Genomic DNA, 13,252 nt, shown 5'->3' with positions numbered 1-13,252 from the left:
CTTGTTAAAGTAGTGTGTGTGTGTGTGTGTGTGTGTGTGTGTGTGTCAGGCATGGGGGTGCTTGTCTGTAATCCCAGGGGCTCAGGAGGCTGAGGCAGGAGGATCACAAGTTCAAAGCCAGCCTCAGCAAAAAGTGAGGCGCTAAGCTAAATAAAATACAAAATAGGACTTGGGATGTGGCTCAGTGGTTGAATGCCCCTGAGTTTAATACCTGGTACCCCAAAATAAAAAAAAAGTATGTGTGGGGGGCAATTTAAATCATTTCAAGATATGGAAAGGCTGTGGTGAGCATTAACACAGAATCTTTTTTTTTTTTTAGAGAGAGAGACAATTTTAATATTTATTTTTTAGTTCTCGGCGGACACAACATCTTTGTTTGTATGTGGTGCTGAGGATCGAACCCGGGCCGCACGCATGCCAGGCGAACGCGCTACTGCTTGAGCCACATCCCCAGCCCAACACAGAATCTTTTCACAGATGTCACTGTGCATACTAAAGAAGAAATGTTTTCCAATCTCAGTTACTTTAGGTTTAGGTAGTATGGTCTCAGCTGGCGTGAGAATCAATTATTTGCACCCTCAGGAAAATAATGCTTATGTGCTTTAGGAATTTAATATTGTTCTGTCTGATTATTCTGTTTATCCACTCAAAAAAACTGAATTTCATGGCTGGGAGCATAGATCAGTTAGAGCACTTGTCACATCATGCTTGTGGCCCTAGGTTTCACCTGCAATGTCACAAAAAGAAATTCCATATTGAGCTTATTGATATTAAATGTCAATAAGCTATGTCTTGACTCCAACTTCATTACAACAGAACAAAATTATGCTTTTTAAAATTTTATTTGTTCATTGAAAAGGCAGTACATCCACATAATACAGTTTTCTAAAACTATGAAAGGATACACAGCTATCTCCCTCCCAGTTCCCTGCCCTCAGCACCCACTGCCCCTTCCCCAAGGGAATCAAGGTTATCAGCATCTTGTATCTCTTTTCAGAAATGGTTTGTGTATATACAATTATGTACTTACCATTTTCCCTCTTTATATACACATCGTGACATACTATGCTGTATCTTGCTTTTCTTCCCTAATAATTTGGAGGTTGCTCCACATCAGTAACATAAATGATATCCAAGTTTCTTTATCATTTTTTTCTACTTAGGAATCTGTTGTACAAATACATCACAATTTCAGGAAGCAGAATCTGGGGATTTCATTTGGACAGCTTCCAATATTTTCGCAAACAGTGCATCAACAAACACCTCTGTGTGTTCATCATTTTGACAATCTTGAAGTTGAGTTGATGTCTTGGAAAACATTTGTGGTTTTGATTTTCTGTGAAATATTCTCTTTGAATGAAAAGTTTTTCCTGGACTTGCTATTCGCTGGAGGTTCATGTTGGGAAGATACCAGGAATATATTCTAGGAAGATCAGTTTTTCTAACAAATGAGCTCCACACACACACATTTGTTAGTTCTTTCACTTTACTTTTCCCAAGTCACTAAACAGGAGATACTATGGGTTCTTCACAAGGAAAAGTCCCTTCTTTTCTCCAAGGTGCCCACAACTATTCCTCCTATCAGTACAGGCTACTTTCTGTAAATAAGGCTTGTCTGCGTATCTCCTTGTTGAGGCCCCTGCCTGTTTCTCCTCAGATGCCAAATAGTCTAGGAAGCCTCCTACCTGCTCATGCACTCTGTTACCATGGTTACAGCTGCCTGTGATGCTGTACCTTGGAGTGTATCAGGACCCTCTGCTTAGAGTCCTAACCCATGCTGCCTCTCATCTGTGGCCCTGCACTGGGTCTTGGTTTCCTCTGCCTCTGGAGGCCTCTGGTAGCAGTTGTCTCCTAATTTTATCACATATGGAGCTCACACTTTTGCTTCTTTTTCTCCTGCTGCTCTTGGGTGAAAACTGAGACGAAAAGAAGAAAGGCCAACTTTACTCCCTGTGTTTAAACCAGAAGTCAGAACGTACATTTAAAATAGTAAATTGACACAACTTTCCTTTGGGGTACCTAACAGACACTCACTTTACTCCTTAGTGTGCCGTGAGCTTTGACTTCCGGGTCTGGCCTCTCCCATGGGCCTTTTTTCCTGTATGGGTTCTCTGATGTACAATAAGGTTGGATTTTTGGGTAAAGGCTTTCCCACACTCTGTACACTTATAGGGCTTCTCTCCAGTGTGAGTCCTTTGATGGACAGTGAACGTGGACTTTTCCCTGAAGGCTTTGCCGCACTCTGTGCATGCATAGGGTTTCTCTCCTGTGTGTGTTCGCTGATGGATTATGAGCTGGGACTTCTGGCTAAAAGCTTTCCAACATACAGGACATTCATAGGGTTTTTCTCCTGTATGAATTCTTTGGTGTATAATGAGCTTTGACTTTTCTCGAAAGGCTTTGCCACACTCATTACATTTATAGGGTTTTTCTTCTGTATGAGTTCGTTGGTGTATAATAAGATAGGACTTCTGGGAAAATGCCTTTTCACATTCATTGCATTCATAGGGCTTCTCCCCTGTGTGACCTCTCTGATGTAGCATGAGATAGGACTTCTGGGAGAAGGCTTTCTCACATTCATTACACTCAAAGGGTTTCTCTCCAGAGTGAGTTCTCTGATGCACACCCAGATTTGACTTTTGGGTAAAGGTTTTTCCACACACGTCACATTCATAGGGCTTCTCTCCTGTATGTGTCCTCTGATGTACAATGAGGGTCGACTTCTCATTGAAAGACTTCCCACATTCCGTACATTTATGGGGCTTCTCTCCTGTGTGAGTTCTCTGGTGCGTAATGAGGGTGGACTTGTCACTGAACGTTTTCTTGCATTCATGGCATTCATGGGGTTTTTTCCCTGTGTGAGTGCTGTGGTGTATAATCAGATCAAGCTTCTGGATGAAAGATTCCCCACATTTAGTGCATTCATAGGTTTTCTCTCCTGTGTGGGTTTTCTGATGAACGATAAGGTTTGACTTCTGAGTGAAGGCTTTTCCACATTCATTGCATTCATAAGGTTTCTCTCCTGTATGAGTCCTGTAGTGTATAATGACAGTTGACTTTTCTCTGAAGGCTTTCCCACACTCAGGACACTCAAAGGGTCTCTCTCCTGTATGAGTTCTGAGGTGTATAATTAGCTGAGATTTTTGGCTAAAAGCTTTTCCACATTCGGTGCATGCAAATGGTTTCTCCCCTGTATGAGTCCTCCAGTGGACAATGAGGTGTGACTTCTTGCTGAAGGTTTTCCGACATGCAGTACATTCAAATGGTTTCTCTCCATTTTTAATTCTCTGATGAAGACTAAGACCTTTCTTTCGCCTGAGGACTTTCCCGCATTCTTTATATCCATAGGGCTTCACTACAGGATTTGATTTCTCAAACTCAGTATGGAAGAATAATTTTGCACACCCATTATCGTGTTTCTTTTCCACAGCACTTCTAAATAAGTCTACATTATCTACCATATCATTTCCAAATGTTTCAAGTTTATGAGGTCTTTGTATTGGAATACCAAGGCTTGTACTCAGATGAAGAGTGTTTCCAAATTCATTACAGTCGTGGCCATTCTTGGTAGTCATTATTTTCTTGTCAGGGAATCCAACTTGCATCAAGAGACATTGATCTTGGTCATCCTGATGCTGGCTCTCAATCTTTTCACCAACTTGGCAGACTTCTAGAAAGAAGTACAATAAATCATCTTGATACACTGAAATTAGGGAATGGATCTTCTTTAGAAATGCCCTGCTATATGACACTCTTACCTCATTTTAGCAAAGTCCCTAGCCTAGAAAAAAAATCTTTTACTAAACTTCTACCTACTATCTTTTTTGTTGCCAATATCCATCTTAACCCTGACACCTCAGTTTCTTGCCTCAACTTTTACATCAGCTCTGGAGACATTATGGTCATGTGGACTGTACCTGACTTATCCTGTTTCCACCTAGGAAGAAATGCAACAGTGCAATTCCTAGACTCAAGTCTTACAACAACACTGAATTCACATTCTCAGTGAATGACAGAAAAATCTTGAATAATTAGCCTGAAAAAAACAAAACTCTAAAAAATCATTGCCCAATCTGGGTTTGCCAGTATATCCATCCAAGCTTGTATTCACAGTCCTTCAACACAATTATCTCTACTCCTGTGTGAGCTACTGCCTCTAAAAATACTTACTATTAATGCCAAATCCTTTCTCATGTTCCATACCCACACAGCCCTGCTGTCCTCCATATTTTGCACTATTCAGAATCTAGATAACTTTCAAGAGGCAATTCTGTCTTTTCAAAAATTTTACTCCGATTCTTCTATATAACATAAATTTTTAATAATTTCTAATGTATTTGGTTATCTGTACCACTCATTTAGGTAATTAAAACTTCAAAGCCTTGCCTATATTTTCATATTTCATCGACTGCAAGATGCACAGTATTTCATATTTTAACGTGTCTGAACTCAGATAACCCAAGCTTGCAAGCAATAATTAATTACTGGCAATATTTCTTTCTTAGTCGGATGTCTTAACATTAGTGGTATCTTGAAATCACTAAAATATGGTGATTTTTGCATACCTATATATTTTAAAATCATGTTTTGTAACCTATTTTTTTCTTTACACTTTTCCCCAAAAACATGAAAATTTTCAAGCATGGAAAAAAGTTGAAAGAGTACTATAACTGCTCATATTACTGCCCAGATTCCATAATGCTAACATTTTGTCATAATAGTCATGGATTTTAAAATGGTTCATGTAGCTGTGGTTCTCCTTCCTATGACTTCCTTTCTTTGGATAGCAAAGCACTAGTTTTTAGCCAGGGATTAATACAAAATCACAGAAGAGCCCTTTGTAAAATGTACTCAGAAGGACCCAAGCTTCACCCAAGGTCTGCAGAATCTGAATCTCCTTATGCGTTCAGAAGCAGAATGCCATCATGGGCTTAAAACAGACTTTCTCTGAGGGGCTGGGGTTGTGGCTCAGTGGTGGAGCCCTTGGCTAGCATGCATGAGGCACTGGGTTCGATTTTCAGCACCACATAAAAATAAATAAATAAAAACAAAAGTGTTTAAAAAAACAGATTTCCTCTGAAATTAAAGGCAACTTCCTGCTAACTTATTTGTCTCCAAGATTCAAAACAGTCTCCTTTGATATTAAAGCTCCAAATTGTTATAACTTCTGAACTTCCTCATACAGAAAATAAAAACTCCCTCCAGCTGATGTCAGATTCTCTGGCTAACTAAATCTGCAGATGTATGTTTCCTGCCTTTTGTCCCACTTTGCCTCTTATAAAAGCTTTCTTTACCCTTGAGTTTTCTGAAAATGGAGATTTGAGATAGAAAATGTCTCTTCCTTCAACGTTGGCTATTTACTCGCCAGCATGACTCTAAGCATTTGTGGAGCAGTGAACTGCCAGCAAGGATCATCCCTTGAGCAACATAGCTCAAGCTTGTAGTGATCCATAAGGATCCATAAGGAGGAGGGAGCTCGACCACTCAAGACTTGCCAAACCTACAGTTAGAATTTCAAGGAAAATCCCAGAAGCCACCTAGAGACACTTTTATATCCTGGGATTCATGCCCCCCACAACCCCCCAATTTCTTGCTATAGCCTCAAGCACTAAAAATTATTTGTTGGTAAGGGGGAAAAAGGTTAGTTTGGCAAATGCCAGGTTCCCACTGGTTGTCCTCATCAGAGTGCACACGGAGAATTTTATTTTCGCTCTTTGAGTCTTTGGACCTTGAGTGGGTCATTCTGTGTTGGCGCTTAGATAAGCCATTTGGTTGCAGGGTATTGGTTGACGAGGTTAAATTTGAAGGATGAAAATTTCTTAGTAATTCTACTGGTTTGTTTGGAGAGCTCTTTTAGGTTGGGTTTTGGTTTGGAAAAAGATTATAACATTGCTTATATATCTAAAAATGCATGCTGAGTTAATGTAACTATTTTATATATTGGTTACTTGGTGATTGGCTTAACAGGCTAACACTGATGTCTGCAGCAACATATTAATCTACTAAAATAGGGAATTCCATTTCAGAAGAGCATATGCAATTCCTGGGTTGGAAGGAATTATGGGCAGCTCTTTTGGAAGGTGCATATAACGAAGGTCCTGATCACCTTAAGGGATGTGTAGAAGGGCATAGGCAGCCAGAGCAAGATGGTGAGTGAGAAGACTGGGGGCAGGGCCAGAAAAAAAGAGCAGGAAGAGAGTCTTCCAATGAGGTCAACTTCCTGCTTGACGAAAGTGCTCCTGGACACAAGTGGGGGATCCATTCAGACAGATACTTCTGTACTCATGCTCCTAAGCAGGAGATCCAATAGAAAAAAAAATAAAACAGACATGTGGACAGAGGGGGCAGTAATCAGAAATAGTGAGGAGTGCATGGACAGGGGAAGAGACAGGGAAAGGAGGAAATTCGAGAGACTATAAAAAGAACTGGCCAAAACTCCCCCACCAGATTCCCAGTTCTGGGGCCACTTTTCTTCAGAGAAGTCTATCTGTATCTCTGTCTCCTCTACTATAAACCTATACTTCTTGCTTGCTTCTTCTGTGTCCTGTTCTTTGCTGAATGGAGACAATGAACCCAGCACCCCTAGACAGCAAGAACATCTGTACCTTTAACTGCCCCATTCACCCCTAGGTGTTTGGGAGCTTTTTTCCAAGTACACTTTATTGACCCAAAACATTTCCCAAGCTCCTTGTATCATTCACCAGATAAGCCTCTATCAAAATCTATCCAAACCGGGCATGGTGGCACATGCCTGTAATCCCAGCAGCTGGAGAAGCTGAGGCAGGAGGATCACAAGTTCAAAGCCAGCCTCAGCAGAAGCAAGGTGCTAAGCAATTCAATGAGACCCTGTCTCTAAATACAAAGTAGAGCTGGGGATGTGGCTCATTGGTCTAGTGCCCAGAATTCAATCCCTGGTACCCCCCACCCAAAAAAAGATCCACTTTAATTTGAACTCATGAGTTTACTTTTTAAAATTCTGCATGCTTAAGTTATAAATTTTTGTTTTGTTTGATTAAAGGCTTTTTAATTTTATCTAAGGGTCCTTCCACCCCAGTAAGAAATTGGTTATTCCAGTTTGTTGGTCTGAGTCTTTGAGATGTAAATTTTCTATCTGGCCTCAACTGAAAATGCAAAGTTAAGATTTGCAGATTGCTTAAAGCTATATCAGATAACAGTCAGACTTTTAAAATGGCAAATATAAATTTTAAATTTTGAGATTTTCTTGTGTGCACCTGCTTATATATTATTTATTTGCATGATACTGAAGTGGCTTATAGATAAGTAACATAATTTATAACCTATAAGTTACCCCAAATCCTTTTGATTGACACTTTAGTAAATCTGTGACAAGTTAATTTGAACTTATTGATAGTAAGGCTTTTGTTAAGATTTGGATATGAGTTGTCTTCCAAAAGGTCCTCTGTTAATGCAGGAATATTCAGAGGAGAAATGTTTAGATTATAATAGCTGTAACCTGATAAGTCCATCCTAATTTGAATGGACTAACTTCCTGGTAACGGTGGGAAAGTGGGGCATGGCTGGAGTGGGTGCATTAGTGAGGGCATGCCCTGGAAGAGTTCATCTTCCCTTAAGCCCCTTCCTTTGCTCTCTCTGTATTCTGGCCATCATGAAAAGAGCAGTGCTCCTCAACCAATCTCTTCAACCATGATGTTTTGCCTCATCATGGTCTCAGAGCAATGGAGTCAGTCCACTATGAACTGAACCTCTGATACTATGAGCCAGGTATTTTGGTTATAACAATGAAAACCTAACACACACATAAGTGCATACCAAAAAGTGGGGTTGTTGCTGTAAGTAACATGACCATGTGATTCAAAAGCCTTTGGAACTGGTTTGTAGAATAAATTTAGAAACATTTGGAGATGCAGGCTTGAGAATGTTTACTCTTACATTATATATTAGACATATGTAACTTGCTTTTGCTTTTTACAGAGGCTCACAGCTGAGAGCTTTTGAATGGACCAACTGCTTGGAAACTATGGGCAGATGGTGTGTGGCTGGGATGGGGTGGTCAGTGGGATTATGCCCTGGAAGAGTTTATCTTCCCTGAAGCCTCATCCCCTTGCTTCTCTGCTTCCTAGCTGCCATGAGCCAAACAGCTTTCCTCTGGCTGGCCCCTTCTGCTATGACGTTCTGCCTTACATCGCCCAGAGCATGGAGTGGACTGACCATGAAACTGTGAACCAAAACAAAAGTTATTACTGACAAGTATTTAAGTCACAGTGACAAAAAGCTAACTAACATAGATATCTTTAAAATATGATAAATCATTTTTTTCTGGCCTCCTAATCAGTTGGGATATTTGTCTAAGGGTTTTTTTTTAATCCTTTGTTTTGCTGTAAAAACATTAATGAAAGCTTTTCTAAATAGAATTGATGACTGACAAAAAATGTTTAGTGACCTAATGTCATCACTCTGACAAAAACTGGAAGAGCTTATCTGCTTCTTTGTAATAAATGAGCTACGCTATTTTTCTATCCTTTGCTTAGATTGAATTCTTTAAAAATGCAGCTTTTTAAATAGTTTTCTTTTTATAAGGAAACCCTGAATTAAGAATTTGGAATCTTAGGGTTTTCATACCTCAGAAATTTTGTTTTCTTTTGCTAAATATGGAATCCCTTTATCTCTGTATGATATCCATTGTTTATCTAAAATATTGTTCAATAGATTTGAAACTTCACAAGTGAGCCTAAGCACTAAAAATGTCTAGATAGAGTTTGAACAGAGACCTAAAAGGTTTAAAATTAAGCATAAATAATTTTAAATAAAAATATATTGACAGAATTCTTAAAATTAAGGAATTTAATTTTATTTGGTAACACATGACCTAAAATGCTAATTATCTATGCATGGTTTTTCTAATTTCTGGAATAATATCATTTTATAAGGATAAATAAATCATGGGTGTTTATAAATCATGGGATATTTGTTGTTGTAAATTGATCATAAATTTTAGCAGCACTCCTTAAAAAGTTTCTTCCTAGTTGTAGATGAACAGGATGTCTTTATTTTAATTGTTTATTTTTATGCTGTGCTAAGGATTGAACCCAGTGCTTTACTCATACTAGGCAAGCACTCTTCCACAGCCCTTTAGCAGTACTCTTAAAAATTAACTATTCAAGTGGAATCAAATTGTGAAATATGATATATCAAGAACTATGTAATGTTTTGAACAGCCAACAATAAAAAATTAAAAAAAAAAAAAAATTAACTATTGGTCTGTCTGTACCTTCATTCAGTAACCTAAATGTTATATACATTTCCATAATTTATTATATTATTTATATTGGATATGAAACATTTAATGTTTATCAGTTTTTAGACATTTGCTTTTAAAACCTGTTTGTCTCTTTTCAGTTTCTTTTTACAACTTCCTTCTAAAAATTCATGTTGATATCCAGGCCCTAAATTCAAGATTATTAAAAATAAAACTGATGTTAATTAGCCTTCAGTAAAAACAGACTAAAAGCCTATTTACAATTCTCTGAACTAACATTAGTCTCTTCGCTAACCTAGAGTAAAAAATGAGTTTGTATGGTGTTGCATATAGAACACCTCAGGTAATTTCCATTTGTGTTTCTGTATTTTCTGTACAAACTGCCTGAGTTTTATAGTTCTCATCAGCAAGATTTTTTTTACTGCCTTCTTCAAAAGTGTCCCTCAAAGCTGTGAAGTGGATTTTACACCATATTTTATGTTGAAAATCTAGTTTGTATTATTAAATGTTATAGAAATTTTCACTAAAAATATATATAACAATAAATTTAGATCTATATTTCTAATATGTCATCATACCTCTTTTCTTCAGGATCTCCATTATTTGAATGTATTTTATTTTCTCCACTATTAATTATCTAAAGACACAGGATAATAATTTTACTTTTTAAGTCAGAATTTTAACTTGGAAGATGTTTTAGGTTTGATGTATATCTCTTCTATCAGTTACAAAATTTTTAAAACAATAAATAGCTGAATGAAGTAGTGCATGCCTGTAATCCCAATGGCTTGTGAGGCTGAAGCAGGAGGATTATGAGTTCAAAGCTAGCCTCAGCAACAAGCAAGGCCCTATGGCTGGGAAGGGGTGGTCAGTGGGGGACCCTGTCTCTAAATAAAATGTAAAAAGGGCTGGGGATATAGCTTAGTGGCTAAGCACCCCTGGGCTCATCCCTGGTACTCAAAACAAAACAAAAACAAAATGAATATTAGATTAAAATGTCTGCTATTTTTTCCAAAGTAATGTTCACTAGATGAGAACTTGCACTCTGATAGTACCAGCGGTCAGAGCACACCTATTTTGTTACAAATGAGAATATTTGATATGAAAATTTTTTAAAAAATATTGTTCACTTTCTTGTTTGCTTGATTAATGTTTAAATTCTAGAGGAACTTCAAGTATTTCTTAGAATAATAGTCCACTCTTAGCAAAGTTTACAAAGAACTGGCTTAAAAAACAAATATCCAAATAACCTTGGATAATTTCCAAGGTTTTCAGCTGATTTTGTTAGATTTCTGATTGCTTAAAAGAAAAAAAAAATTAAGTCTTACAATAATTTGAATTTAATCAAATCTTTTTTTCCTAGTTGAGTTTTTTGTTATTGCTGTTGTTTTGTTTTTCGTACCAGAAATTGAACCCAGCGGCACGTAACCACTGAGCCACATCCCCATTCCTTTTTATTATTTTTATTTTGAGACAGAGTTTTGCTAATTTGCTTAGGGCCTCACTAAGTTGCTGAAGCTGGCTTTGAACTTGCCATCCTCCTGCCTCAGCCTCCTGAGCCACTGAGATTATAGGCATGCACCACTTTGCCTGGCTCCCAGTCTCTTCTTGTTTAAATGAACTAGTATTTTTATAATGATGGGATGTTATAAATCATGATATCTTAACATGTTATAAATAAAATTAAATTATTTTGCTAAGTACTCTAATAACACCTTATAGATTGCCTGTAGTCATAGTGAGCCATGATCTCTAAAGTTGATAAGGGGCAATCCTGCTTTATTCATCCTTCATTTTAAAACAAATTTAAGGTTGAATATTTTGATACAGAGTAAGTATGACTTCTGATTATTTTAATTTTTTTCAGTTGTACTGTTCACATTGTGAATTATTTTGCAAATAACATTTAAACATATATGTATTTTGAAGTAATGACATGAATTCTTGTAGACTATGTTCAACATTCCTAGGGTTCTATGGAATGTATCTAAATTCTAGAGATGTTATGAAATGTAATGTTAAACTTTACCTAGATAACGATTATCCTTTATTTAGATAAAAAAGACTATCTAATAGGCATTTTTCAGTGCAGATCTGACTGGACTGCTTTTGTTTTTCTACAGACAAGTTGGTTTTCTTTGATTGGATAAAAATTTTAGAACTAAAGAAATTGTGTTTATTAGTCCAAATTATATAAACTGGATTATTAATGTTTGGTATTTTTCCAGCCTAAGAGCTAATCTTTTCAAAAACCTTCCATTGCTTAAAATTGGCAAAAAGGGGTCTTGTGACACTGACTCATAAACTGTCATTTCCCCTCCTACATGAGACCACTCAGATCAAATGAGACAAGGCTCCTGCAGCGTGGGACAAAGATGCTTTGCAAGTAATCCACAATGTCTTCAGAGAAAATTGTTCAGAGATGGTGGCAGGGGGAGGGTGGATCACATGGAGCTACTTGTCAAACCCTACCAAAAATAAATGGGGGAGGTTATGGAAAGGGAGTTCTTACACTCTTATGTGAGCTAACACTAAAACCCTTCCCCCAAGTAGAACTATTAAATATTTCAGACTATTTCAGAAATAAGCATCTAACTCCTTATGTTCAAGTCCCTTGATGTGATTTGCACACCAATCCAACAATGGACTGCCAGCCAGATGGCATGGAGCCCCAATTCTCTCAAGATTAAGGGGATGAACTTAATGGGAGATTTGAAATAGACTCCTTCTGAAATTAAGGGAAACTTCCTGATAACTTGCTTTGCCTGCAGGGTACTAGGGATTGAACCCAGGGTCACTCGACAACGGAGCAATATCCCCAGCCCTATTTTGTATTTTATTTAGAGACAGGGTCTCACTGAGTTGCTCAGCGCCTTATTGTTGCTGAGGCTAGCTTTGAACTCTTGATCCTCCTACCTCAGCTTCCAGCACCTAGGATTGCAGGCATGTGCCACCACACCCAGCTGAAACAGCCCCCTGAAATAGCTGTTAAAACAGCTACAAACTGTTTTAACTTCTGAACTTCCTCCCACAGAGGAAAGATGCCAAGGAAGTTGAGACTGACAGGTTCTATGGCTAACTAAATCTGCTTATATACATTTCCTGCCTTTTTCTTTGCCTCTTCTTATAAGAGCTTCCCTCGCCCTTGAGCTTTCTGAACATGGATATTTGAGATGGGAAGTCTCCTCTAACTTCCTTGAGAGCTGGCCTATTTTCCTGCCAACTTAATTCTGCATGTTAAGCCTCGCTTCTTATCCCTGATAGTAATAAGCTCTCTAGTCAATGAACAAATCCTAGCTCAGACTTTCACTTAATGAGTGGCCTTAGGCAAGTGACCTAATCTATTTCTATCACTTTTCCACCTATTACAAATTGTAACAGTACATACTCAAATGAATACTGGGAGGATCCAATTACATGTGAAATCTTGCACTGCACAAAGGAACTGTTTTAAAAGTTTTACTCCAGCCGGGCACAGTGGCACATGCCTGTAATCCCAGCGGCTGGGGGGCTGAGGCAGGAGGATCCCAAGTTCAAAGCCAGCCTCAGCAAAAGCAAGGCACTAAGCAACTCAGTGAGACCCTGTCTCTAAATAAAATAGAAAACAGGGCTTGGGATCAGTGGTCGAGTGGCCTTGAGTTCAATCTCTGGTACAAAAAAAAAAAAAAAAATTAGCCTGACAACTGTTGTGATTATAAAGAGCCATTACATTACTATAAAAAGAAATAAGGAGTATCTTTATATATTTATCATGTTCTTGAATGTGTGAAAAAGAAGGTAGACAAAACTGCATAGTATGCTACCATATTTTTAAAGAGAGAGAGAGAAAAAAAATTTTTTTAATATTTATTTTTTAGTTTTCAGCAGACACAACATCTTTCTTTGTATGTGGTGCTGAGAATCGAACCCAGGCTGCACATATGCCAGGCGAGCACGCTACCGCTTGAGCCACATCCCCAGCCCAGTATGCTACCATTTTTTAAGGAAAGAAATGAATATGAATATATATTAATA

General features: G+C 37.9%; 1 protein-coding gene across 11 annotated transcripts in view; it reads right to left on the bottom strand.

Annotated features, from left to right (window-relative positions):
* Positions 1-823: 823 nt before the first annotated feature.
* Positions 824-13,252, bottom strand: part of Znf182 (zinc finger protein 182) — a 36,157-nt gene continuing 23,728 nt past the window's right edge. For all 11 annotated transcript variants that reach the window (XM_071606617.1, XM_071606620.1, XM_071606621.1 and 8 more), the window contains one exon: positions 824-3,670. In XM_071606617.1, the coding sequence (XP_071462718.1) occupies positions 2,043-3,670 (1,628 nt within the window). In that variant the 3' untranslated portion in view covers positions 824-2,042. The remainder of the gene's footprint in view (positions 3,671-13,252) is intronic.

Source organism: Marmota flaviventris, chromosome X (genome assembly GCF_047511675.1).
Source record: "Marmota flaviventris isolate mMarFla1 chromosome X, mMarFla1.hap1, whole genome shotgun sequence".
Taxonomy (NCBI): Eukaryota; Metazoa; Chordata; class Mammalia; order Rodentia; family Sciuridae; genus Marmota; species Marmota flaviventris.
This window is presented reverse-complemented; position numbering and strand designations above follow the sequence as displayed.